At 38.9% G+C, this 27,821-nt stretch overlaps 1 protein-coding gene across 1 annotated transcript in view; it reads right to left on the minus strand.

Annotated features, from left to right (window-relative positions):
• CFTR (CF transmembrane conductance regulator) overlaps positions 1-27,821 on the minus strand; it is a 196,596-nt gene that overhangs the window by 160,630 nt on the left and 8,145 nt on the right. Inside the window, exons 2-3 of the mRNA XM_064290397.1 lie at positions 9,380-9,527; positions 5,384-5,492 (exon numbers count right to left, since the gene is read on the minus strand). Coding sequence (XP_064146467.1) covers positions 5,384-5,492; positions 9,380-9,527 — 257 coding nt within the window. The remainder of the gene's footprint in view (positions 1-5,383; positions 5,493-9,379; positions 9,528-27,821) is intronic.

Here is a 27,821-nt window from a genome sequence, read left to right on the forward strand (position 1 = left end):
TGATTCTAGCTCGCAAGGAAAAACCTAACCAACCTGTATAACGATGTTTCTACAGGTAAAAGGTAGTAATAATCTTGGAAGGGAAATCAGAGAGTCCCTCTTAGCTATATTTTACCTCTGTCTAAGCTCTCCTGTCACCTGCCTCTCTCTGGGGGAAGGGGTGCTAGAGATAAGAAGCAGAAAGTTGAAAGCATCAAGGATTTCTGCTACTGTAAACTTGAGACTTGAGAACTCTGGCAAAATCAGTACCAGGATTTCTCCTTTAGGCCCTTGAACTTCTTGGGATTTAATGAATAAAGGTAGTTTGACCCAAGTTGCATTGGGACGTATCTAAATTTAATGGTGGTAACATGCCCAGAATTGCCTAGGAACCAAGAATATTTTTGATTCAATGCTTGTGACTTTCTTATAATAAATATATTGTGGTAACCATATCCTCTTAGGAATCTGCTTCCAGAACTCCCTCCATTTTGCTCCCCTCAGACTGTCCTGAATTGACTCTGACACTCAGTTTTTCAACAGCTAATTTCTCTTCTATGCCTGGAGTCTTAAATGTTAAAGACCATGTTGCACCTGACTGCTGAGTAAGATGAAGAAAAAAGAAGTGCTTAGTCACTGGTGAGCGGCCACAGCTAATATGATTTAAAGTTGCATCAGTATTGCAGAGAGACAAGCTCCTCCATCACGGCACTTCTTTTTTCCTAACCTTTCATGGTCAACAGCAAATTTTACAGTACTTTTTCATCAGTGCTAGAACCAACCAAATACTCTTTATACAGCAATTATCTTGATTTAGAGGGACTGATGCTTAGGAAGTTTTGAAAGTACATCCACCCATATACAACACAGTGTTATAGCAAATTCAAGAATCCTTGCTCAGTAAATGGAATTTAAAAATGATGAAGGTGACACACACAGAAAAAAGAAGGAATGTCCAGAAGGAGCACTATAAACAGTATGGAAATGGTTGTTGTTGTTGTTGTTGTTGTGGTTGTGTGTCATCAAGTCAATTCCAACTCATAGCAACCCCATGTGACGGAGCAGAACTGCACCACAGGGTTTCCTAGGCTGTAATCTTTTGGGGAGCAGATCGTCAGGTCTTTTTCTGCCATGGAGGCACTGGTGGGTTCAAATCCCTGACCTTTCAGTCAGCAGCCAAGCACTTAACCATTGCACCACCAGGGCTCCTAAAGCCATAGTATTACTTGTTTAAAAAGAAAGAGGTCTTATTGTAATGGCTAAATTTTCTCCCTCTTTTCTTCCTTTAAGGGACAAAAAGAATAAGGTCAAGAGATTAGATGCTCTGGAAAACTGCACTCATCTTTTTTTTTTTTTAATTGTGCTTTAGATGAAGGTTTACCGAGCAAATTAGTTTCTCATTAATCAGTTAGTACACACACTGTTTTGTGACATTGGTTGCCAACCCCATGACATGTCAACACTCTAGCCTTCTTGACCTTGGGTTCCCTATTACCAGCTTTCCTGTCCCCTACTATCTTCTTGTCCTTGCCCTTGGGTTGGTGTGCCCATTTAGTTTCGTTTTGTTTTATGGGCCAAAAATAACACTCATCTTAATGGCCAATATGGATATCAAAATTCTTTGAGATTTATAGTTTTCAACCCTTTCACTACTTCCGACGCCACTGCCTCAATGAGGTCTTTTCTCTGTGACAAGGATGGAAAGCCTAGGGTCACACCACACTTATCCATTCCCAATGTAAATATTCCTCTCTGTGCTTTCTCACCATCCCCGTTCAACTGCTCTTCCCATAGGTGTCTTATTCACCAATACTCTGTTGGTTATCATTACAATTTGGGCTGATGGAAATACACCTTCTAACATGCTGCTGGTTCCAGATGTGGGGCCTAGTACTCCGGTTTGCTCAGGTGCACCTTTCTCCTCACTCCCACCTTTGGTAATTAATACACCATGACAGACTTTACGGTTCCTTTTACTAAGGTATTTTTAATCTTGAGAAGTTTAAGAATAAGTTAGTCCTTCTCTACACCTATTCCATTTGTCTACCCCTTAATTTTGTTTATCAGTTGACCTTTTAGCACTCCTAGCTCTTGGGTGTATCTCACATAGCCCCTTCCCCAGGTGTAAGTGAGAACATGCTGGTTGGTTCCCCTGTCTTGATACCTGCCATGAACTTTCTTCACATTTGCCCCTAAGGACACCCTGGTAGAATCCTCAACCTTCAAGCTTCTGTAGCCTGTGTCTCCTGAGAAGGTGCAGTGAAGCCCAGCAGAATTAAGGCTTGTGACAAGAGTCACCATTCCATTGAGTAACTAAATACAATCATTATAAATATGATGATATGCAATCAAAATTTGGTGTGGTGGGAGGTTCACAGGCTTTGGAGCTATAGAGGTCTGGGTATCACTCAAATTTACTGTATCTGTGACTAGGAGAGTTACTTAAATTCCTTGCATCTCAATTTCCTTATCAGTAAATCAGAGATAATAACTGCTGCCCTGTAGAGTTAATTGTTGTTGTTGTTGTTGTTAGGTGTTGTCGAATCAGTTCTGGATCATAGTGACCCTATGTACAACAGAAAGAAACACTGCTTGGTCCTGTACCATCGTCACAGTCATTGCTATGTTTGAGCCCATGGTTGCAGCCACTGTGTCAACCCATCTCATTGAGGGTCTTCCTCTATTTTGCTCACCCTCTACCATGGAGTTAACAAAAAAAAACCAAAAACTCATTGCCATCGAGTCATTTCCAACTCATAGCGACCCTATAGAACAGAGTAGAACTGCCCCATAGAGCTTCCAAGGAGCACCTGGTGGTTTCAAACTGCCAACTTTTGGTTAGCAGCCACAGCTCTTAACCACTACACCATTAGGGCTTCCTGTGGAGCTAACAGGAGAATAAAATAAAATACATAAAGGGCTCGGTGCTGAACCTGGAACAGATTGTTGTTGTCAGATGCTATCAAGTCGATTCTGACTTGATAGCAACCCTATGTATAACATAACATAACATAACATAACACTGCCCAATCCTGCACCATCCTCACAATCATTGCTATGTTCGAGCTCATTGTTACAGCCACTGTGTCAATCCATCTTGATAAGAGTCTTCATTTTTTTCACTGACCCTCTGCTTTACCAAGCAAGGTGTCCTTCTCCAGGGGCTGGTCCCTCCTCATATCATGTCCAAAGTAAATGAGATGAAGTTGCATCAACCTCGCTTCTAAGGAGCATTCTGGCTGTACTTCTTCCAAGACAGGTTTGTACATTTTTCTGGCATCATGGTTTATCTGATATTCTTCACCAACGCCACAATTCAAAGACATCAATTCTTCTTCAGTCTTCCTTACTCATTGTCCAGCGTTTGCATGCATATGAGGTGATTGAAAATACCATGGCTTGGATCAGGTGCATCTTAGTCATCAAAGTGACATCTTTGCTCTTTAACGCTTTAAAAAGGTCATTTGCAGCAGATTTGTCCACTGCAATGCGTCATCTGATTTCTTGACTGCTGCTCCCATGGGCAATGATTATGAATCCAAGTAAAATGAAATCCTTGACACCTTCCATCTTTTCTCCATTTATCATGATGTTGTTTATTGGCTAAACTTTTCTATGGTATGTTTATTTTTGGCCTGTGTACACTGGACAAAAAATAAATCCTATAAAGATATTCATGTATCACACAAACTTTTCACATTTAGGTGGGTGCTTTTGTTCATATGAAATTTCTATGCTCATGGAATCTAGATGAATACATTGTTTCACAAGGCAGGCAGAGCATAAAAATGAGTTTAATAACCAGGCATCTCTTCCAGCTTCCACTCAGTAATGAAGTGCCTATGTCAATAAAAGGGAGCAGTGTATGATGGGAAAATTCTGAGTTCCACCACAATCTTAGTTTTGGCCTAACAATTATTCAGAGTATAATTCACTACAATTCAATATATATTGAGAATGTTACATTCTTATATGATATGGCCAGAATGAATTGTATTTCTATATACTGATTCAGATGTATAGAATGTGCAACCAACATAACATATTTTTAATTAAGTCAAATAGAGCCAGAAGCTACAGGTAAATGTGTTTCCCAAAGCTCTGGTTTCTCTCATTGAGAAAAATCATCTCAAAGATACTTTAAACGATAATTGATTCTTCAGCCACCTCATTCCTATTTACTAACAAAAATATTTTCACCCCCAAATTGCTACAGGTTCCTATAGGGATATAGCATATATATTAAAAAAAAACACCAGTATATAGCATATATATATACATACACACACAGCATATATATATGTATGTGCATATATATATATATGCATATATATATCTCTACGGCATATATATCTACAGCATATATATATCTACACCATATATATATATATATATATGTCTACAGCATATATCTATCTACAGCATATATATATCTATCTACAGCAAGTCAGTCTCTCATACAAAAACTTATATACACCTTGCTATATACTCCTAGTCGCTCTCTCCCTGAGACTGCACGCTCCTTCCCTCCACCCTCTGTTTCGTGTCCATTCGGTGAGCTGCTGACCCCCTCTGCCCCCTCATTCAGGGTTACACTTGACAACGGCTGAGGAACGGCCCAGATTGTACTTAAACACCATAAAGTCTGGGGCTTTCAACCACGGCACTCTCTTCATACTCATTAAGACCCAAGAGACTGAGAAAAAATATTATAAGAGTACCTCGCTGCCAAATTTTAAAATTTTGCTCTTTTCCCTTGAAATGATTCGGCATGAACCTATGGTTTCCAAAATATTACAAACATTTGTAACTGGATAAATTTGACCTAATTCCTCTTCTGATATTGTCTTCTGATATTCTCCTGTTGATTACAGAAAAATAAAGGCATCGGTAATCCCATGTACTAGTAAGATAATGTGATTTGGAATCATAACAGAAAATAATTTTTTTAAAACAAACTTTTACTGCACCCATTTTAAATTGTATATTGCCACCTGTTTCTCAGGGAACCTTAGTTCCAAAGCATTTTCATATATCTCAACTAGAGTTTTAGGTGGTTTCTTAGTGTTTGGAGTTGAATTAGTTCTTTATGCCTTTATACCTGTACGCCAGATTACCCTGTTGTCCTGTGCCGTCAAGTTGATTCCAACTCATAGCACCCTATAGGGGACAGTAAAACTGCCCCCACAGGGTTTCCAAAGCTGTAATTTTTATGGAAGCAGGTTGCCAGGTCTTTTCTCCCACAGAGTGGCTAGAGAGTCCGAATCACCAGCCTTTCGGTTAGCAGCCAAGTGCTTAACCATTGTGCCACCAGAGCGCCTTCCAGATTACCCTAGTCCTTCTATAATCATAAAAATAAATATAACTATTATATCCATAACCAGTTTACAAACAAGGTCCTTACCCCTAAATATAACAAGATTCCATAGAACACAAATCTCCAGAAAAAGCATCGCCGAAGGGCATTAATGAGTTTGGGATTTTTCTTGGAAGCCAGCTCTCTGTCCCATTCTCTGCAAAAGAATAAAAAGTGGGACCAGTAAGTTGCATGTGCAAATATTTGAGTTGTTCTATTTCCTTTAACGTAGCTTGATTCACTGAAGTATATCCAAGGAGATAAACCTAAGTGATTAAAGAAGCAAAACCTTCTGGAGACCCTCCAATACCAACCACTGAGTCGTGTATTTGGCAGAATTCAATGCCCCACCATAGATCGTTCTGCAGGGAGTTGATTTCACAGAAAAGCCACATTGCACGTGTTAAAAGCGCTGGGCTTCTTAAGAGCAATGCAAAGGATAGACAAAGTATGGCTCTTACAAATACACATTGGACAAGGAAAAAATAAACTAGTAATATAATTTTTTTCCTTCACCTCTTGATCTTCATCTGTTTTGAATTGCAGTAGATTTCAGAACACTTAATTGTCAAACCAAAAAACAAGATAAAAAGTCAGGTGGATTTTTCAGTAATTTCAGGTTAGAAAAACCTCTTATTTAGGCTTGGTTTGTAAAGTAGAGGTATGAAATAAATATCAAACTTCATTTTCAACTACTAAAGTCATTTATTAGCAGAAAAGTCTTTGAAAATGAGAACAGGATCAAATTATACATTTTCTGGGAAATAATAAGAATTAATCTGAAGACTGTGGCTGAAATCTAACAAACTTCTTGTTTTCTTATAAGCCTACAGGCTCATCAGCTGATTGTATTTAAGTTATAGTCACTGCTCTCTGTTAATAAAAGATCTCTTTCTCTCTTCCTAAAGGGATAAAATACCCCTAAATGTTACCATCATCTCAATTTTTAAAGTGTACAGAGATGGGAATTTCATAAACTACCAGTGAGAACGATGAAGCTTTCATTTCATCAATGGCTTTCAATCCTATTACTATCAATCTCCCATGACCAAATGTGGTTCTAAGTTATTCCAAAGGAAGAAGACACAACTGAGATTCAAAGGCAAGTTTGGCAGCCTCAGTGCATGGGCCTTGGCTTGCCTCAGAAACAAAGAACTTGGCTGCTAACCAAAAGGTTGGAGGTTCGAGTCCACCCAGAGGTGCCTTGGGAAAAAAGTGCCTGGCAACCTACTTCCAAAAAGTCAGCCACTGTAAATCCTGCAGAGCACAGTTTTACTCTGACACACGAGTCGCCATAAGTCGGAATGGACTCAAAAGCATCTGGTTATAATGCCTAATCACCTACCTCATCTCTCTACCTGCTCTCTACTCTTCCTCACCAACACCATCTCCCACTGTCACAGACATGGGGCTTGCCTCTCATCTATACCATTCAGGTGACTCACAATAGGGTAAGAAGCTAAGTACCAGGAAGGTTTACCTTCTCCTTCAAAGCAAGACTGACCATATGGGTAAACCAGGAAAGAGAGGTGGTACATAAGCCCCCCTCCAAAAAAAAAAAGTTTCAAAATGGGGAAGAAGTGGTCAACACTGAAGTCAAGTAGGAAGATAATCATTACATGTGATAATGAAAAGGTCTCTGGTAATCCTGGCCAATGTAGTACTTGGTAAATTTCAGAGAGCTGAGATGTAAATGAAAAGTGAAGAAGTGGAGAGACCACAAAAACGTTGGCTATGAAAGAATTGGGTAGTGACAGGAGAGGAAGGCAGGATTGGTGAATATTTTTAATGAGTAGGACTTGAATAATTTGCAGCCTGAGGGAAGGAGCTAGCAGTAAGAGTAGGTGCTGTGTTCCAGTAACAGCATAACAGGTCCAATGAGCATTCCAAATACCAAGAGCTGACTCACAAGGGAAGAAGCTCTGTACTTATGAAGTTCTTATCTTAGTTATAATTATGAACTGCAGGTGTGATTTGCGCAATACAGTATGTAGAGGAATCAGTCCCACAGCTACAAACTGGATCACATGGGCCAATGTACCTCAGCCATGTAGTAACCACGTGGCGGCCTTTGTCACAAGGCAGTTATGAAATTTGAGGCCGGGGTAACTTCTCAAGGATGTAGAGATAACAAGCTACTATAAATAATACTCTTTGAATAAATTCCAAATACCAATTTTACAAGAAAAAAAAAAACATAACAGATGTGAAGAAGAGAAAAAAAGAATAAGGTTGGATTTGGGGGCTTATGCTTGCACAGAATTGCTGAATTAAAACAAAACAGGCATATTTTTAAATCGAATTGGAATTGTGGGACACTATGAAACCTGAGGAGAAAAGAAAATGTTACGATAGACCCGGTAATCCTACAAATTCAGCTGTGTGTCCTTTATATCAGCCATACATAAAAATACACCCTGAATACATAGTTTTCAATTAACCTAGCCCTACTCTGATTAATCTCTTTCTCAGCCTCCATTCAGAACTTAGATATTCAATATCTACTATATTAACGTGAATTTGCTAATATATATAATGATGGATTATGTTTAACATCTTATCTCCCCAGCAACGTTATGGGTTTTTATATAATGCTAGCCAATTCACATTCAATCATTCATCCAACAAATATTTGTGGTGCATCTACTATATGCCAGGCCCTTTTATAGGCACTTGGGGAAACATCATAAACAAATCCGACCACACAAAACAAAAACAAATATGAAATGATCCCTGCCTTCATGGTACTTATGTGCAGCAAAGGCTCAATATAGGAGTAGCCACTTGATCTTGGAAATATAAATCAGCTGTTCTCACTAGTCTAATCTCTCTAATAAAATTTAACATAAATAAGTTTGGATATCCTATTTTGCCTTGAAAATATCCAAAAAGGAAATAAATTTAAGGAAAACAGATTATAAGTTGAATCAACTTTCTTATTTTGGTACAATAATTTTGTAACTACTTTTTTCTTGCCCAGTCTTTCCCACTTCCCCCTTTCACCTGGGATGGGACCATTCATAGACTGTGGCTAGACCAAAGGGTGAGCATGTGACCCAGGAGTCTCTGGAATTTTGCACACTTGGGAAGAAAAAGGGCACTTTCCTCCGAAGTCCATAAAGATATGAGTAGAGAATTCTAACTAAGGAACCACCACATGGAGGAAGCTTGTCTGAGAGAATAAAACCAAAAGCCAAGAGGTGGCATTTAAGTTCCTGGTCCCATTGAGTTCCTAAGGTCAGTTCTCTACCTAGACCTTCACACCATTAGGCTATTTCGTTGTTGTGTGACATCCAGTCGATTCCAACTCATAGCGACCCTATAGGGCAGAGCAGAACTGCCCTCACTGGGTTTCCTAGGCAGAAATCTTTATGAAAGCAGATTTCCAGGTCTTTTCTCCTGCAGAGCAGTGGTGGGTTTGAACCACCAACCTTTCGGTTAGCAGTCGAATGCTTAACCACTTTGTCACAAGGTTTCCTTCATTAGGCTACTAAGCCAATAAATTCCCTCTTTTTACTTAAGCTAGTTAATTGAGTTTCTATTACTGGCAATCCAAAGGGTCATGACCAACACTCATTGCAAAAGTGGATTCTGAGAAGTTCTTCACAGTGGAGAATATCATTGCTAGAAGGGCAGGTAGTGCTGACCTGGGTTAGAATCATGGCCCCATAATTCATTAGCTGGCAAATTACATCATTTCTCTGAGCCTCAGTTTCCTCTTTTGTAAGATGGAGATAATGATGCTTTCCTCCAAGAGTGGCTGAGAGGAGATACTGTACTTGGCATGTAACAAGTTCTCAAAAATATGAGGTTTCTACATTTCTTTGATAGCCAATGTTCACTACCAGAAGACTTCCCAAGAAGTCCATTTGCATTCATATGTTAGGATTTTTGAAGCAAACATAAAAGAATTCATTAAGGAAATAGGACATTTCTATTTTAAATATAACATTTTAATATGTTAATATGTTAATCGTCTAGTCGCAAAATAACTAAGAATATAAATTTCTCTCTTCAGTTGATAAACAATGGGCAGGGGCATACCTTTCCAGTTTTTCAGAGAGATTGTCAGCAGAATCAACAGATGGGATTTGGTATATGTCTGATAATTTCAGGTGCTGTCTGTAACCTTTCCTCAAAATTGGTCCGGGCCAGCTAAAATAAAGAGAAGAGAGGCAGAAATAAATATTCACTTGATTTGATTACCAGTATTGACTTAGAGTCTAATGCCATTTCAAATCTTTTAGCATGTGAGAAATGGTGGATGCATAAACATGAAAATAAACTAAGTTCACTTATACCAATACCTGGGGTTAATATCTCACAGGACAAACCTGTACAAAACACCAACACCTCTACTAATATGACACTTTGTCAGAGGGTCCAAGAATGATGATACAATCCTTCCCAGGGAAAATAAAAAACTGCTAAAAAATCTACATTAAGTTATACTTCAAAAAAAAAAAAACACTACCAAAAATGTAACTCGATACTAGGAGTTTATAGCACTTTGCTGAAGTCCAGTCTGATTCACTTCAAATATAAAATGATCTGTGACTGATAAGAAGATACCTCATCAAGACCCTTAAATAATTTCATTAAGTACTTAACTGTAGCACATGGTAAACAGCAATGAACTATTTGTTGAATAAATTGACTATACGTAGAGGGTTAATAGGTAATTTGTATTAATTTGTTGATCTAATCACCATATCTGAATCAGTTATTTGAGGGTGGGGGTCATAATTTTCTTATGTTTTGTCTCCTCACCCCACAGCAGTTACACATATCTGCCCTCTAAGCATCAAATAAATAACAGTTTATGGTGGAAATTAGCAAAACTGGTAAGGGAAATAGCTAAGCAGTTTACCCTAGTTATTTCCAAAGACACTGCTTGTAACTATTACTGCTAGAGGACAATGATCTTTAGATAAGAAAATCTAAAGAATAAGGAAAAGGACAGGGAATCATAAAGCAAACAAAGAAATTATGTGCAAAGAGAACTGTCCAAACGAAACCTGAGAGAATAAAACTTTTTTTGGGTGAAATTTCATGTATTTATTGAAAAAGGGAATTGAATCTGGAATTAGCGATTATGAAATCTATGCTTTTTCCCTTTGCATCTTTCTTTTCTCCAGAAAGTTCTAAAACATTGTGTCATCAAGACATGTGTATCAAAACGCATATTAAACAACTAAAAATCAAAAAAGAGTGTTTGTGTTTTAGTATATCTGTTGTTGTTGTTGTTAGGTGCCGTCGAGTCGGTTGCGACTCATAGCGACCCTATGCACAACAGAACGAAACACTGCTCAGTCCTGAGCCACCCTTACAATCGTTGTTATGCTTGAGCTCATTATTGCAGCCACTGTGTCAATCCACCTCGTTGAGGGTCTTCCTCTTTTCCACTGACCCTGTACTCTGCCAAGCATGATGTCCTTCTCCAGGGATTGATCCCTCCTGGCAACATGTCCAAAGTATGTAAGACACAGTCTCGCCATCCTTGCTTCTAAGGAGCATTCTGGTTGTACTTCTTCCAAGACAGATTTGTTCATTCTTTTGGCAGTCCATGGTATATTCAATATTCTTCACCAACACCACAATTCAAAGGCGTCAATTCTTCTTCGGTCTTCCTTATTCATTGTCCAACTTTCACATGCATATGATGCCATTGAAAATACCATGGCTTGGGTCAGGTACACCTTAGTCTTCAAGGTGACATCCTTGCTCTTCAACACTTTAAAGAGGTCTTTCGCCACAGATTTACCCAATGCAATGCTTCTTTTGATTCTTGACTGCTGCTTCCATGGGTGTTGCTTGTGGATCCAAGTAAAATGAAATCCTTGACAACTTCAACCTTTTCTCCATTTATGATTATGTTGCTCATTGGTCCAGTTGTGAGGATTTTTTGTTTTCTTTATGTTGAGGTGCAATCCATACTGAAGGCTGTGGTCTTTGATCTTCATTAGTAAGTTCTTCAAGTCCTCTTCACTTTCAGCAAGTAAGGGTGTGTTATCTGCATGAAGCAGGTTGTTAATGAGTCTTCCTCTAATCCTGATGTCCTGGGGCATCAGTGTATCTGAGGCAGGATAAACTGTAATATGAAAACTCTTCTAGCAAAGCCATTCAGAACAACAAGAGGAAACGCTATACCAAATACAATTATATTGACATTGTTTTAGGGCAAAACTGTGCAGTCCAGTATCTAACAGTTCCTTGGTCTCCAGCTTCTCCAGTAGACTCCTGCCCTATGTTCCTGATGGCTCCGCAAATCATTCTTCATTAAAACTTAACTGAAATTAGGGCCCCGCTTTTAAGGCTAAGTAACTTCAACAATCATTTTGTGCTTAGGTATTAATGAATGACAGTGGTTTAATATGTTACTTTTTTCCATTAACTTGCAATTTTTTGTATTTTAACAAAAGACTTCAAACCTTCACTTTTATTATTTATTTATTTTATTGTACTTTAGATGAAGGTTTACAGAACAAACTAGCTTCTCATTAAACAATTAGTACACATATTGTTTTGTGACATTGGTTACCAACCCCATGATATGTCAGCACTCTCCTTCTCAACCTTGGGTTCCCTATTACCAGCTTTCCTGTCCCTTCCTGCCTTCTATTCCTTGCCCCGGGCTGGTGTGCCCCTTTAGTCTTGTTTTGTTTCATGCGCCTGTCTAATCTTTGGCTGAAGGGTGAACTTCAGGAGTGACTTCATTACTGAGCTAAAAAGGTATCTTGGAGTCTCTCCAGTCTCTGTCAGGCCAGTAAGTTTGGTCTTTTTTGTGAGTTAGAATTTTGTTCTACATTTTTCTCCAGCTCTGTCCAGGACCCTCTACTGTGATTCCTGAAAAGACTTCAAACCTTAACAAAAGGGTGATAAGTAGGTTTCATCTTCATTGCCCCGTCTGATCTACTGGAAATTTTCCCTGGAGAAGAATAATGAAAAGAGGCGAGGCCAGTCTGAACACAGCAAGAAATGACGTGACATGATCACACAGTGTCTGCAGTGGGCATTTCCTGGGAAAGTCATAGGACCCTCACCTGGCATTCACCAGCTGGTACCCCACATAAGGAGTGGAAGGTAATCACATGGGGGTGGTTAGGCTGTGAAAAGTCTGGAACATCAACCTAGAATATAAACTGCATCCTATAGTAGAGCAGCCTTTGAAAACTTAAGCCAAGACGTGACAAGGTGATGCAAGTGTTTACCACTAATACAAGCTTATGTGTACTCAGCACTTTTCAAAGAGCTTTCGTGAACACGAGCATATTGTGATTCTGACTTGAAAATTATGTTACGTAGATATAACAGAAAAGGATCATTGTCCAATTCTAAGGATGAAGAAATGGATCCTCAGAGAAATTACATTTGTCTGAGTTACTAAATGGTAAAAACAAGATTTTTATTACATTCTTCTGACTTTCTTTCTTTGCCTTGTACAGATTTTCTTACCTAAGAAAATTAAGTGTGGTGGGTTGTGCTAGACAGACTGCTGGGAAAAGAGGCTGAGAGCAGGGAGACAGAAAGCTAGGGGACTGCAAGCAGTGGTGTACTCCTAAATATTTAACAACCTCTTTTTTTTTTTTCTCCAGGAGAAAAAAAAGACTTGTGGCGGCTGCTAATTCCAGTGGTGTGAATACTCCCACCATGACCAATTTCAAGCTACCCAAGGTAACGTCATTGAACAGGGAGTTGGCAAGGGATACACAGTTACATATCATAATGTAATATCATAATGCTGTAATATCATAAAGTCCACCATTTGAATACAATAAACATAAATAATTTCAAGCAATAGATAATAGTAAAATGTAAAATAATTAGAAAGTGATGAATTTTGAGTTTTTAATTACCTTTGTTTCAATATAATTTGCTTAATTGGAAGCTTGTTTGTTTGTTTATTGTTTAATAATAGTTGTGTTTAACAAGTGGCTCACAAAGTTTCTGAAAATTTAACAATTGGCTCAGCTGGAAAGGGCCAGCTACAGCAGATCACTGACTGCTGGATGGTTGTAAGGTTGGAACCGGGGTAATGGTGCTGGGGATGGATGGTAAGAAAGGTTGGCACAGGGGTAACGGTGCTGGGGATGGATGGCAAGAAGATTTAGTAAAAAGGAAAACATGTTCAACCTCTTAGTAAACCTCACATTTTTTAATATGTTTGAAGTTATTAACATATGACACTAAATATACAAATAAGTAGAATTTCACTATCTGTCAATATAGATCCAAAAAGCCATTTGCAAGAAATTAAAAAATAAATGTTAATCTCTATAAGCATATACACATTTACATATATATATACATATATATGCACATACATACAAACATGACTCTTTCGATCCAAATCTAAGACCTGAGAGCTGTTCACTTAATGAGTTTCCAGATCATTTCAAAGCAACACAATTTGTAGGCTGCTTTTACAAAAGCTTCCCGGGTTATCTGTGTTGGTTTTAATATATGATGTTACACCATGATACCCAGTTTTGATTATCAAGAGTTCCATAGCCCCAGCATCATCAAAGCTATTCTGTATGCTCAGAATCAAGTTTGCCACCCATATTTCCTAACATCATTTAGTATTTCCTGGCAGGATCACCAGAAACCCAAACCAAACCCATTGCCATCGAGTCGATTCCAACTCATAGCGACTCCATAGGACAGAGTAGAATTGCCCCCATAGGGTTTCCAAGGAGCAGCTGGTGGATTCAAACTGCTGACCTTTTGGGAAGCTGAACGCTTAACTACTGCGCCACCAGGGCTCCACAGGATCACCAGGGTAAATCAATATTTGCATCCCGAAATAGAAACTTGGCTTAAGATAAATTATGAAAAACCAAAATCTCTCAACTGTAGGCTATCTGGCAATTATCACAGATACATGTTAGAGAAAGAATTTGTTCCCTGAGATGGTTTTTGTTAGCTGCTGTTGAGTCAGCCCCCGGCTCAATGACAACCCCTGAGATTCATGGCAACTCTACGTAAAACGGAGAAAAAAAAAAAAAAAGCACTGCCCAGTCCTGCATCATCCCCACGATCAGATGTATACTGGACCATTGTGATCCACAGGATTTTCACTGGTTGATTTTGGGAAGCGGATCTTTAGGCCTTTCTTCTTACTGCATCTTAGTCTGGAAACTCTGCTGAAGCCTTTCAGCATCAAAGCAACACACGAGCCTCCACTGACAGACAGGTGATGGCTGAGCATGAGGTGCACCGGCTGGGAATCAAACCCAGGTCTCCAGCACCGAAGGCAAGAATTCTCCCACTGAACCACCAATGTCCCCATTCCCTGAGGTTAGGCCAGTAAAATAAAAACCCATCACAGTGTTCTCCACACTGGCCTCAGACTAGAGTTAGGAATACAAAAAGAAAAAGAAGACATCTCTACTTAGGCACTCCATGAAATATTTTAAGAAAAAAAAAAAAATCCATTGCCATCTAGTCAGCTCTGACTCAAACCGACCCTACAGCACAGAGTAGAACTGCCCCATAGGGCTTCCAAGGAGTGGCTGATAGACTTGAACTGCCAACCTTTTGGTTAGTAGCCAAGCTTTTAATCACTGTGGCACTAGGGTTCCTATGAAATATTAATTACTGCAAAACTTCAGCCACCACTCCTTCTGAATAATCCTGACTGGGTTAAACTGGTGTGGACAGAATTTGGAAATACCGAATCAGGATTTCTACTCAGTATTTCTTCAATTAAAAATCAATGAGCAGTCACCTGATCTTCAACAAGAGCCTAAAGTCCATCAAATGGAGAAAGGCAGTCTTTTTAACAAATGGTGCTGGCAAAACTGGATGTCCATCTGCAAAAAATGAAACAGGATACATACCTCACACCATATACAAAAACTAATTCAAAATGGATCAAAGACCTAAGTATAAAACCAAAAACTACAAAGATCATAGAAGAAAAATAGGATCAATGCTAGAGCCCTAATACACGGCATTAACAGGATACAAATCATAACTAACAACACACAAATTCCAGAAGATTAGCTAGATAACTGGGATCTTCTAAAAAATTAAACACTTACGCTCATCAAAAGACTTTACCTAAAGAGTAAAAAGAGAACCTACACACTGGGAAAAAATTTTGGCTATGACAAATCCAACAAAGTCCTGATCTCTAAAATCTACAGGAAAATCCAACACCTCTATAACAAAAAAACAAATAATCCAATTAAAAAATGGGCAAAGGAAATAAATAGATGCTTCACCAAAGAAGACATTCAAGTGGCTAACAGTCACGTGAAGAAATGCTCTCGATCACTAGCCATTAGAGAAATGCAAGTCAAAACCACAATGAGATACCATCTCACCCTGGCATTACTGGCACGAATCAAAAAAAAAAAAAAACAGAAAATAACAAATGTTGGAGAGGCTGCGGGGAGATTGGAACTTTTATGCACTGCTGGTGGCAATGCAAAATGATACAACCATTTTGGAAAACGATATGACATTTCCTTAGAAAGCTAGAAATAGAAATACCGTATGATTCAACAATCTCACTCCTAGGAACATATCCTAGAGAAATAAGAGCCGTCACATGAATATAAATATGCACACCCATGTTCTTTGGAGCATTGTTCACAATAGCAGAAAGATGAGAACAACCTAGATGCCCTCAATAGATGAACAGATAAACTATGGTACATATACACAACAGAGTACTATACAATGATAAAGAACAGTGATGAATCTGTGAAGCATCTCACAACACGGACGAACCTCGAAGGCATTATGCTGAGTGAAATAAATCAATCACAAAAGGACAAATACTGTATGAGACCACTACTATAAAAACTTATGAAAAGGTTTACACATAAAAAAGAAATAATCTTTGATGGTTTCAAGGGAGGTCAGCGGTGAGGGATGGAGAAACACTAAATAGACAACAGATAAGTGGTAAGACAGTACACAATACTGGGGAAACCAGCACAGCTTGTACAAGGCAAGGTCATGAAAGCTCCAAAGACACATCCAAACTCCCTGAGGGACCGAATGACTGGGTTGAGAGCTATGGGAACCATGGTCTGGGGAACATCTAGCTCAGTTGGCACAATACAGTTTATAAAAAAAAAAAAAAAAAGTTTATGAAAAAAAGTTCTACCTTCTGCTTTAATGAGTAGCAATCTGGGGTCTTAAAAGCCTGGAAGCAGCCATCTAAGATACTTCACTGGTCTCACCCCTCTGGTCTCACCCCTCAGGAACAAGGGAGAATGAAGAAAATTAAAGACCAGAGGAAAAGATTAGTCCAAAGGACTAATGGGCCACAACTATCACGGCCTCCACCAGACTGAGTCCAGTATAACTAGATGGTGCCCGGCTACTACCACTGACAGCTCTGACGGATTACCACAGAGGGTCCCGGACAGAGCTGGAGAAAAATGTAGAACAAAATTCTAATTCACAAAAAAGACTGGAATTACTGGCCTGACAGAGACTGGAGAAACCCCAAGAGTATGGACCCCAGACACCCTTTTAGCTCAGTAATAAAGTACCTCCTGATGCTCACCCTTCAGCCAAAGACTAGACAAGCCCATAAAACAAAATGAGACTAAAAGGGCACACCAGCCCAGGGGCAAAAACTAGAAGGCAGGAGGGAACAGGAAAGCTGATAATAGGGAACCCAAGGTCAAGAAGGGAGAGTGTTGACATGTGAGGTTGTTAACCAATGTCGTAAAACGATATGTGTACTAACTGTTTAATGAGAAGTTAGTCTGTTCTGTAAACCTTCATCTAAAGTACCATAAAAAAAAAAAAACTAAAAGCACCCCAGGTGTTTTATGAAGCAAAACAAAGCAGGTACTCCTGAAATAACCTTACACCTACTCTTGTACCTCTTCCCCTCCCCTAACTCACCTGTCTCTTCCTCTTATCTCTGGCTGATCTTATCCTTTTCTTTCATTCACAACCAGTCGCTATGTATTGACAACAGACTTATGAATCAGTCTACTTAGAAATGCTGACATTTTTCAAAGTTCTGGTTATTTTATTGGAAAACAGCTAATGACTAACTACCAGTTAGCACGCAGAGATCACTAGGGTATATAGTTTCTTATAATATATAGTTTTAAACTAACTTTGAAAAAAAAAAATCTGGTAACCCAGACACATTTTTTACTTAACTATAGTAGGCTTCAGGTTGTATTGAGATGAAACTGGATTTAATTAATTCAAGTTTTTAGCACAAACTTCCTAATTTTTGTGATTTGTAATTCCTTATAATGAAAAGAATTTGCCAATTATACCCTCTAGCAAAGCTTTGATTTTCATGAACCTATCCTCTTAAAACCACATAATTAAAGCTTATAATTTTTGCATGTGACATTTGTTTTTTATTAATCCAACAGAGACATCCGACATTTTCATCTGCTAGAACTGAAGGTCACGTATTGGATCTTTCTAGCTCAAACTGATTTTGCTTGCATAGAACAATCATGCTTCTACAGTATTCAACATCAATTTTTATTTAACTAGCCAAATGAAATGACTAGCAAATTCAACCCACTAGCTGCATGAAACTTCTCCCAAATACTGCCAAATTAATACAACCAAAGACTAATAGTCTTTTGTCTTTTTGTATGAAATAACCAATACTTAAGAACTAAGTAGAAATAAACTACTTTGTATAGACAATTGTAAATACACTACAGGTTTTCTCATCAGCCATTATTTTGCTGTTCTTAGTTGTCAAAGGAACCCTGGTGGCAGAGTGGTTAAAGCTCTCAATTGCTAAGCCAAAGGTTGGTGGTTCAAACCCACCAGTCGCTCCATGGGAGAAAGATGTGGCAGTCAGCTTCCATAAAGATTATAGCCTTGGAAACCCTATGGGGCAGTTCTACTCCATCCTATAGGGTCACTATGAGGCAGAATTCCACTCAATGGCAATGGATTTGGTTTAGTTAGTTGCCATCAAGTCAGCTCCAACTCACGGCAAACTTAGGTATAACAAAACGAGATGTTGCCTGGTCCTGCACCATCATCTACTAATATTTGCCTTGAATTTCAATAGCCCTCATAACTAGATAGTCCTAACCAAAAAAAAATGTTGTGGGCAAGCCCTGGAAAAAGGGAGGAATCACTTGTACAGATTGTAATAATATATCCAACCTACTGGAGCATAGCTCTACCACTTTGTTTTAGTTATTTTCACAAATGGCTGTGATAGGGAGGATTGGCTTAAGACCATAAGTAATCTAGTCCCTACAAAGATAAGAGAATACCCAAGTAAATAACACCAAATATCATAGTTGTTTTATCAACTTAAATTTTATGGTATCGTATTTTTTATTAAATAAATAAATAGGTTATTTTTTTATATATATATAAAAAACAAACCGGTTGCTGTAGAGTCGATTCCGATTCATAGCGACCCTATAGGACAGAGTAGAACTGCCCCACAGAGTTTCCAAGGAGCACCTGGCGGATTCGAACTGCCGACCTTTTGGTTAGCAGCTGTAGCACTTAACCACTACACCACCATGGTTTCCAAATATTCAGATTATTTTTCTCAATGAATTTTAGTCTCTAGCTCTCAAAAATTATGCATAAAACTTGCAGGCTTCAAGAATGCAACCCAAAGTCCCAATGTCAAGATCAGGGTCAGGTGGGTGATGATTGCTTCTTCTCTGCTTCCACAAGGTATTTAGTAGAGTGTTTGCTGTGTCTCCATAAAATGGAGAATTATTAAGCCATAACCACTTCAGTCAGCTGGACCAACTTTGGGATTTACATGCTTGCTAAAGATCAGCTACCTTTGTGTTTGATGGTTAATTATTCATAATGATCTAATTTTACCAAGGGAATTGTAATTCTTTTTTTTTTTTTTTTTCTGCTAGATGGGTAAGCACGCTAAAGTAGTCAACGTATTTCAGAAGTCTGGGAAGCTAATTATCTGACGTTCAACAAAAGATCACAAACCAATTCTGAAAAATTGCCAGGAGACCCAGAATTTAAAACCATTCTAATGTAAACAAATTTGTTAACTTCATGCCTAATTAATCCAAACATTAAGTAGAAAAATCTATCCACCCATTTTATGCGATGCTTTTAAATGTAAGCACATTAGGAATACAAGAAAATGTCTGGAAAGATATTTCCTTTTTTTGCTTATTTATATTCTCTAACGCTTAACAGGAAACCCTGGTGGCGTAGTGGTCAAGTGCTACAGCTGCGAACCAAAGGGTCAGCAGTTCAAATCCGCCAGGCACTCCTTGGAAACTCTATGGGGCAGTTCTACTCTGTTCTATAGGGTCGCTATGAGTCGGAATCGACTCGATGGCCCTAGGCTTGGGCTGAATGGTTAACAGGAGCTTTAGTGGCATAGTGGCTAAGAGCTCAGCTGCTAACCAAAAGGTCAACAGTTCAAGTCCACCAGCCACTCCTTGGAAATTCTATGGGACAGTTCTATTCTGTGCTGTAAGGTCACTATGAGTTGGAATTGACTAGTTGGCAACAGGTTTTGGTTTTTAGAATGCTTAAATGATCATGTATTACTTTGGAAATAAAAAGGAAGTTCTTCTTAATTAAAGAAGAAGGTACATATAATAATTCATTGTAATGTTAGCTATGAACATAAAATTTCTGCTCATTTATATTCTCACTCCATGATTCTCATACACTCCATGATTCCCATAAAATTGCTTTTCTTTCTCCCCAATACAGTTTTCTGAGGAAATATTTCATTCTGAAAAGTACAAAGCTCCAGTACCTAACTCCTACTACAAATCTGTTACTGAAAAAGTGGAAATAGAGATTTAAAACAGAAAAGACAACCACAGGTTTTAACCCTATCTCTACCACTTACTTCCCAGCCATATGACCTTGGAAAAAGCTCTTAAAATCTCTTAGCTGCAGCTTGACTACTTCACCTGGTCTTCATAGGACCAATCCAGTGCTGCCTATAAAGCATTCCAGTTGTACATTATTACATAGTTCTTTATATAAATGTCTTGGCTTCAGCTTAATTTTCAGATCACTAGGGTTTGTTGTTACTGGGATTTTCATAATAGCTACATTTGTAGAGTACTACCACATCCCTGCAAGATTTTAAGTACTCCACATGCACTATTTCACTTGATCCCCACAAAAACTTAAGAGGTAAGTCCTAGTATTACTGACATCTTACGGATAAGACATCGAGGCTTTACCAGCTGCGGTGGAGTCGATTCCAACTCATAGCAACCCCATGTGTGTCAAAGTAGAACTGTTCTCCATAGGGTTTTCAGTGGTCGATTTTTTGGAAGTAGATTGCCAGGTCTTTCTTCTGAGGTACCTCTGGTGGACTCAAACCATAAATCTTTCAGTTAGCAGTGAGTGTATTAACCATATGCATCACCCAGGGACTTGGAACTTACATAATTTGTCCAGGGCAGAGTTAGAATTAAAAAATAGGATTGTGACACCAGAAGAGCAGCAGTTTGAATGCACCAGCCACTCCTTGGAAACCATATGGGGCAGCTCTACTCTGTCATATAGGGTTGCAATGAGTTGGAATTGACTCAACGGTAAAGGGTTTGGGTTGGTGATACCAAAGCTTATACTTGTAACCAATTTGCCATATTAGAACTAACTTAAAGAACAGCATAGAATTAGATATGACATCAAAAGTACAAGCAACATAAGAAACAACGATAAACTGGACATCATCAAAATTAAAAATTTTTATATTTTAAAGGACACAATCAAGAAGGTGAAAAGCCTACAGAATGAGAGAAAATTTTTTGCAAATCATGTATCTGATAAGGGATTTGTATTTAGAATATATAGCTAACTCTTATAACTCAACAACACAAAGACAAATAACCCAATTAAAAATTGGGAAAGGATTTGAATAGACATTTCTCCAGACAAAACATACAAAGGACCAATAAGCACCTGAACAGAGTTCAACATCATTAGCCATTAGAATACTGCAAATCAAAACCACAACGAGATACCACTTCACTCCTACTATGAGGACAATAACTGAAAAGAAAAATAAAAAGTGTTGACAAAGATATGGAGAAATGGGAACTCTCATACACTGCTGATGAGAATGTAAAATGGCGCAGCCACTTTGGAAAGCAGTCTGCCACGTCTTCAGACCTAGGGTTGCCGTGTGACCCAGCAATTCTACTCCTAGGTATGTACCCAAGAGAAATGAAAATATACGTCCACACAAAAACTTGTACAAAAATGTTCATAGCAGCACTATTCATAATAGGCAAAAAGTAGAAACAACCCAAATATCCATCGACTGACAAGTGGGTAAATAACATGTCGTATATATATATATATATTTATTTATATATTTATATATTTATATATATTTATATATTCATACTAACGGAGCATTTTTCAACAATAAAAAAGAATGAAGTACTGATACATGATACAACATGGATAAACCTTGAAAGCATTATGCTAAGTAAAGGAAGCCAGTCACAAAAGACCACATATTTTATGGTTCCATTTATACGAAATGTCCATAATAGACAAATCCATAAAAACAGAAAGTAGATTAGTGGTTTCCTAGGGCCGAGGAGAGGGAGGAGTTGAGGGGAAATGGAGAGCGACTGCTAAGGGGTACAGAGTTTCTCTCTGGGGTGATAAAAGCGTTCTAGAACGGACTGTGGTGATGGTTACGCAATTCTGTGACTACACTAAAAAACACTGAATTGTACACTTTAAATGGTGAATTGTATAATATGTGAAGTATATGTCAATACAGCTGCTTAGGAGCCCTGGTGGAGCAGTAGTTAAGAGCTCAACGGCTAACCAAAAGGTTGGCAGTTCAAATCCACCAGCCACTCCTTGGAAACCCTATGGGGCAGTTCTACTCTGTCCTATAGGGTCACTATGAGTCAGAACCGACTCGACGGCACCTAACAACAACATGACAACAATAGCTGCTTTAAAAAAAGTGTATAGAAATCAACTGTGTCAATTTCGGAATATTTCCTTAAAAGTTTAATTTTTCACTCCGGAAAAAAAAAAAAAAGAAAGAAACCCATTGCCGTAGAGTCGATTCTGACTCATAGTGACCCTATAGAACAGAGTGGAACTGCCCCATAGAGTTTCCAAGGAGCGCCTGGTGTATTCAAACTGCCAGTCTTTTGGTTAGCAGCCACAGCACTTAACCACTCCGCTGCCAGGGTTTCCTTTCACTTCTAGAACAGGCAAAATCAAAATTCTCATTATGGTGACTTTCAAAGATGTTAACATCTGGGTAGCTACTGCAGGTGATTCAGGATAGCTGCACAGCTGATGTGAGGAGCTGAGGATTGATGACATGCAACACGAGTTGTGTAAAGTGTTCCATGTCTGCCAGAAGCAAGGTACTTAACCTCTGGAAGTACTCTGAATTCAGAAAAACGGGTAATAGTGATAGCATTGTAAAGAAACCAAGAATGGATTGCACTGGCATGGAGAGGCCATTTCTAACAGCAATACTACGACTTGGATTTCAGGGACTCAGGCAATTGAAAGGCAACAAGCAATGTTGCAACAGATCCCACCCATCTTGAAAGATGCAAGAGGAAAAAAAGCAAAGCGCTGTGATTTACAGTCAGTGCCATGTACTTTAGGAAAAAAAAAAAAAAAAGGCCTCTGAGTGGTTTTCCATGGTTTGAGTTTGATTTTCATTCTAGCTGGGCATGAAGCCACTAACAAAAGCCACAAAATTTACCGTAGCTGGAACAACCAGCTAGAAAGATAGGATGACGAACTGCCCTGTAAAATTGTTGCATCCTATGTGAGTTCGCTTTTAGGAGCTCTTCGCTCACCAAAAAAGACAAGCAATACTGTTGCTCTCTAATTGCCAATTTTTATTTCCATTGGCGATAAGAAATATATTTGAAACCAAGAAAATAAGGAAGAGGGGGAACGGATTGGCCTTCAGGTTTTACGGTAGAAATGCCACTGTGTTACTGGCTGGAATTTTTAAAAGCTTATAGAGAGAAACACGTGTGACTGTCCGAACTTCACTACTCTCACTGTTATTTCAGACAACCGCATTCTAGAAAACAGAGCAGAGAAGCACTTTTGAGCATGCCCAGTGGTAGCTGCAAGGGAAAGAAGGAAAACAAGTTCCACCTCTTCTACTGTTTAAAGTCGTAACAAAATATACTTCACACAAGTGATATAAGGTTATCTCCCACATGATATTTTGATTTAACTTTGCTGGTGTTTGTTTTATAATTATCCCATTTATTCTGTATCCCCTTCCTTTTTCTAGGACTATAAATCCTTTACTGAGGCTCTCTGTTCACCTACTTCATTAGGATACTATCACTGGGACTCAACGTAAACACTCTCTAATGGGCTTTTCTGTCCTTCTACAGAGAAATACCCATCTTACCAAGCCATGGTTGTCATCCTAGAAATTACCCAATACCGACAATCAAACCAACTTGGTTTTTCTCTGCTAAAGTATTTCTCTCAATGTGGAGATGACACCTTTCTCTTTGGGACAGACTCCCTGAGAAGCTGTGTGGGGTCAGGCATCTGGTATGAGCCCCTACAGGCAAAGTGCATGCTAGACTCTCTGGTGACCTTCAACATTCAAGTGACTTAATGACCCTTCACTAGGTATACAAAAAAAAAAAAGAAAATAGCTGTTTATTAAATCCTTCCTGACACCTGCTTGCCAGTTACTGCCTCAAAACTACTTTTTCCAAAATTAAAAAAAAAGGGCAGTGTAATTACATCCAACATGTTTTGCTTGAGGATGTTTATTTATTTGTTTGATGGATGGAATGGTAAAATGAAGGCTGGAGGCAACCTCAAAAATGTTTTATGATAGAAATGATTAAGAATCTAATACTCCAAGGATAACACTGGAGCAGGCTCATCAGAAAGATAAAACTGACGACTTTTTCAATTCAGCTGTGATGAAGTTGGTCTTTAGCTTTCTGCTTGGAATCATCTAACCAAATAAATGATCTGTGGATTCTAGAATTCTCCTCCTTTGTCTTAGTTCTCTCTTCACCCTAACTTATTTATGCTCTCTCCTCTGTTACAACTTCCCCACTACTGTGACTTGTGATAATTCCTCAGAATCCCAAGGGCATCATGACACTGGATTCAGACCTCTCAGCTGCAGATGATTTCCTATCTTCAAACTACATATGAAATTTGGTTATTGGTGGCATTTCAATTCCTTTTTATTACCTTCCAGTGCTTTTATTTCAACCTCTAGAAAACAAGTAGCATTCAAAGGTAAATTTGGCATCTTCTTTATTTCTCCCTCCTTTTTGGGAGGGAGGGTGTCTAGACACACCCTGTCTGACTCGAGAACTAAGTTTCAGATCCTATTCCTAAGTTCGTGGGGCAATGCCAACGCAACTTTCATTATCTTGGAGCCTTGATAGCACTGAGAGGGACACTGATAGTAAAGCTCTTGAGAGGTGCAGGGGAGAGAGCAGCAGTGACTTATCCCTCACCCATCCCCACCGTGACTCCCAGAAAAAGAAGCCTGGCAGTGGCAGGGCACAGGGTCAGCAATGACTTCAAGGTTTACCAAGGCAAGCAAACTCTACTGCAAGAAACAGCCCTACTTTAAATCTCTTTCACTTAATTGTTAAACTTTTTTTTCATATATGCAACATAGAGATCAGTAAAGGTCCACAAAATACCCTGAGTTGCTTTTTTTTTTTTTTTTTCAATAGCAAAACACACAATAATGGATGATTGCTTCATTAACTGATCCTAATAAGCAATTCAAGAATTCAAAATGGTACCCTTTGCAGTCAGGTCATTAAAAACACAAACCATAAGGCAAACCATGACAGTTTACAGAGAACAGTTTTGCTAGGCATTTAAGAATTATTGTGACCTCAAAATGTCATGATCTCTTTTGCTTTCATTCATGCTTTGGGAAAATGAACTTTACAGGAACAATGAGCCAGATTTTCTTCCTTTAGAACTCTGCAGGCGCTCCCTTGGGATGAAAACATAGATAATAAGGTGGCTCTTAATTTTTAAAAGGATTATCCTAGTTCCATCACCTGGTATGGCATTCTCTGGGCTTTACCAGGACCAGCTAAGTGCCCCGCCACACTGGAGAAAAGTTAGTAAGCGCTCTGAAACAAAACCTGGCCTCTATTTCAAAGAAGCCCCAAATACATCGAAATTGTTTCATTAGATTATGTATGTGTGAAGCCTGTCTCAAGTCTAGGTTTAATGCCCCTTTGTGTGCTCCCATTTCGTTCTATACTTCCTCTGCTTGAGAATTTACCACATTGCCCTATGTACCCAAGCACCAGACTGTAAGCGCCTCAAGGGAAGCACCTTATAGATCCTGTTTACTGCTGTATCCTCAGCAGCTCCACAGAGCACAGCACGTGATTGTCAGTCATAAAACATTTGTTGAATTAATATGACCACGTAACACTTTGTCTACTAGTTTATTTCCCTCCTGAGACTAACTTCTTGAGGACTATGTAGGTATAATATCTATCTTTCCATCTCCATTATCTTGCCCAGTGCCTGGGACAGAGTATAAACTGGATGAATGAATGTGTTAATTAATTAATTGCACAAACACTCCACAATGTGAACACATTGATCTGATTGCAAATAGGTGTTGCCCAGCCATTACCCCTGGGCTAATGTATTAAAAGGAAAAAAAAACAAAAAAAAGTCAAGACATTTTAAAAGTCTATGGTAAATGCAATGTGGGGTGCCCATACTTGTTCAGGGACTGTTCTATGATAATACCCCGTTCTTTTTCTGCGTCATAATTTAAAGCCGATAATCCTAAAGCTTCCAGCCAAAATGATTTAATAATCCTCAATAAAATGTTCTCATACTTAACAACCTTCACTACCAAAACATTATTCCTAATGGCCGTCCTTCATTCTACTCAAAATGAAGATGAACCAAAAAGTTCATGAATGGAAAGTCATTCTTCAGTCTTCTCAAGAGCAAAAATTGTTGTTGTTGTTAGGTGCCATCGAGTCAGTTCTGACTTGCGGGAGCCCTATGTACAGCAGAATGAAACACTGCCCGGTCCTGCGCCATCCTCACATTTGTTGTTAGGCTTGAACCCACTGTTGCAGCCACTGTGTCAGTCCATCTAGTTGAGGGTCTTCCTCTTTTTCAATGACCCTCTACCCAGCATGAAGTCCTTCTGCAGGGACTAATACCTCCTGGTAACATGCCCAAAGTATGTGAGACGTAGTCTCGCCATCCTTGCTTCTAAGGAGGATTCTGGTTGTACTTCTTCCAAGAAGAGCAAATGGTCACTTTTATATCAACTCTCCTTTACAGATCCTATATCACGTCAGTTGATGTCCTCTGCATTGTCACCAAGTTATTAACATACCATTGTAAGTGAGGTGCACAAAGCTTTTGAAAACTTTCATAAATTACTATAACATTCTACATGTATTATACTCTACGGTTTTTCAGATTGCTTCCATATCTCATTCTGCCCCTGGAGATTGTTGCTGGCCCAAGCTACAGGGAAACTCCATGTTAGGACAATGTACATGGTGGGGGGAGGGGGAGAGCACAGACAAGACTCTGAGTATTGAAGAGAAGTTTAAAAGTTGGAGTTGAAAGCCAACAGTAAAGCGAAGGCTGAAGACGTGAAGTGGACAGAGGCATTTATGGAAGTGTCATCCCCGTAACTCAGTGAAGACATAAGGTCTAGTTCACAGGAAAGAAGAGTTAGATTTGAAGAAGAAAGGTATTTTCATGTAGCCTGGAGGGAATGCTGAAAAAGGTTAATTATAATAATGTTGTGGATCATGATGGTGATGGCAGTGTTTACCTTTTATTAAAGAACTATTCTGCGTCTAGCATTATTTGCTGTCACTTAATCCACGAGAAGTGCTTACAGGGCAAGCACTCAATGAATGTTGGATATAATGCTGGGTCATTCTACACAGAAGGATAACTCATTCTTCTGATCAGTGTAACTGAGCTTCAAAGACATTAACTAAATTACCCAAGATCACATTGTTCATAAGCCACAGGCTGGGGATTCTAGCCCAGGTCTGTCTGGTCCCAATATACGTAATTCTTCCGCCATAGATTGTTACCCGTTGTTCTTAGGTGCTGTCGAGTCAATTTCGACTCACAGCAACCCCATGTAACAGAGTAGAACTGCCCCATAGGATTTTCTTGGCTATAATCTTTACACAAACAGATTGCCAGGCTGAATGGGTCCGAATCACTAACCTTTTGGTTAGGAGCTGAGTGCTTAACCACTGTGGCACCAGGGCTCCTTAATTGCTACCTAGGCATTAACAATGAGAACAGAGATAAATTGGAATACAGCACCATTTCCTAAGGGTGCAGAATCGTGTGAAATGAGGGACTCAAAGGAAGGTCAGGAACAATCAATACGCAGAGGAAAAGTAGTTCAGCAGTTTTCAAATTATGGGCCCCCAAACCCAGAGCCACTTCAAGGAATTCACCAACTTTTGACTTGAAATGCTAATGGTTTTTACTATCGTTTAATAAAAAAAAAAAAAAGAAAAGA

This window comes from Loxodonta africana, chromosome 8 (assembly GCF_030014295.1).
Source record: "Loxodonta africana isolate mLoxAfr1 chromosome 8, mLoxAfr1.hap2, whole genome shotgun sequence".
Lineage (NCBI taxonomy): Eukaryota > Metazoa > Chordata > Mammalia > Proboscidea > Elephantidae > Loxodonta > Loxodonta africana.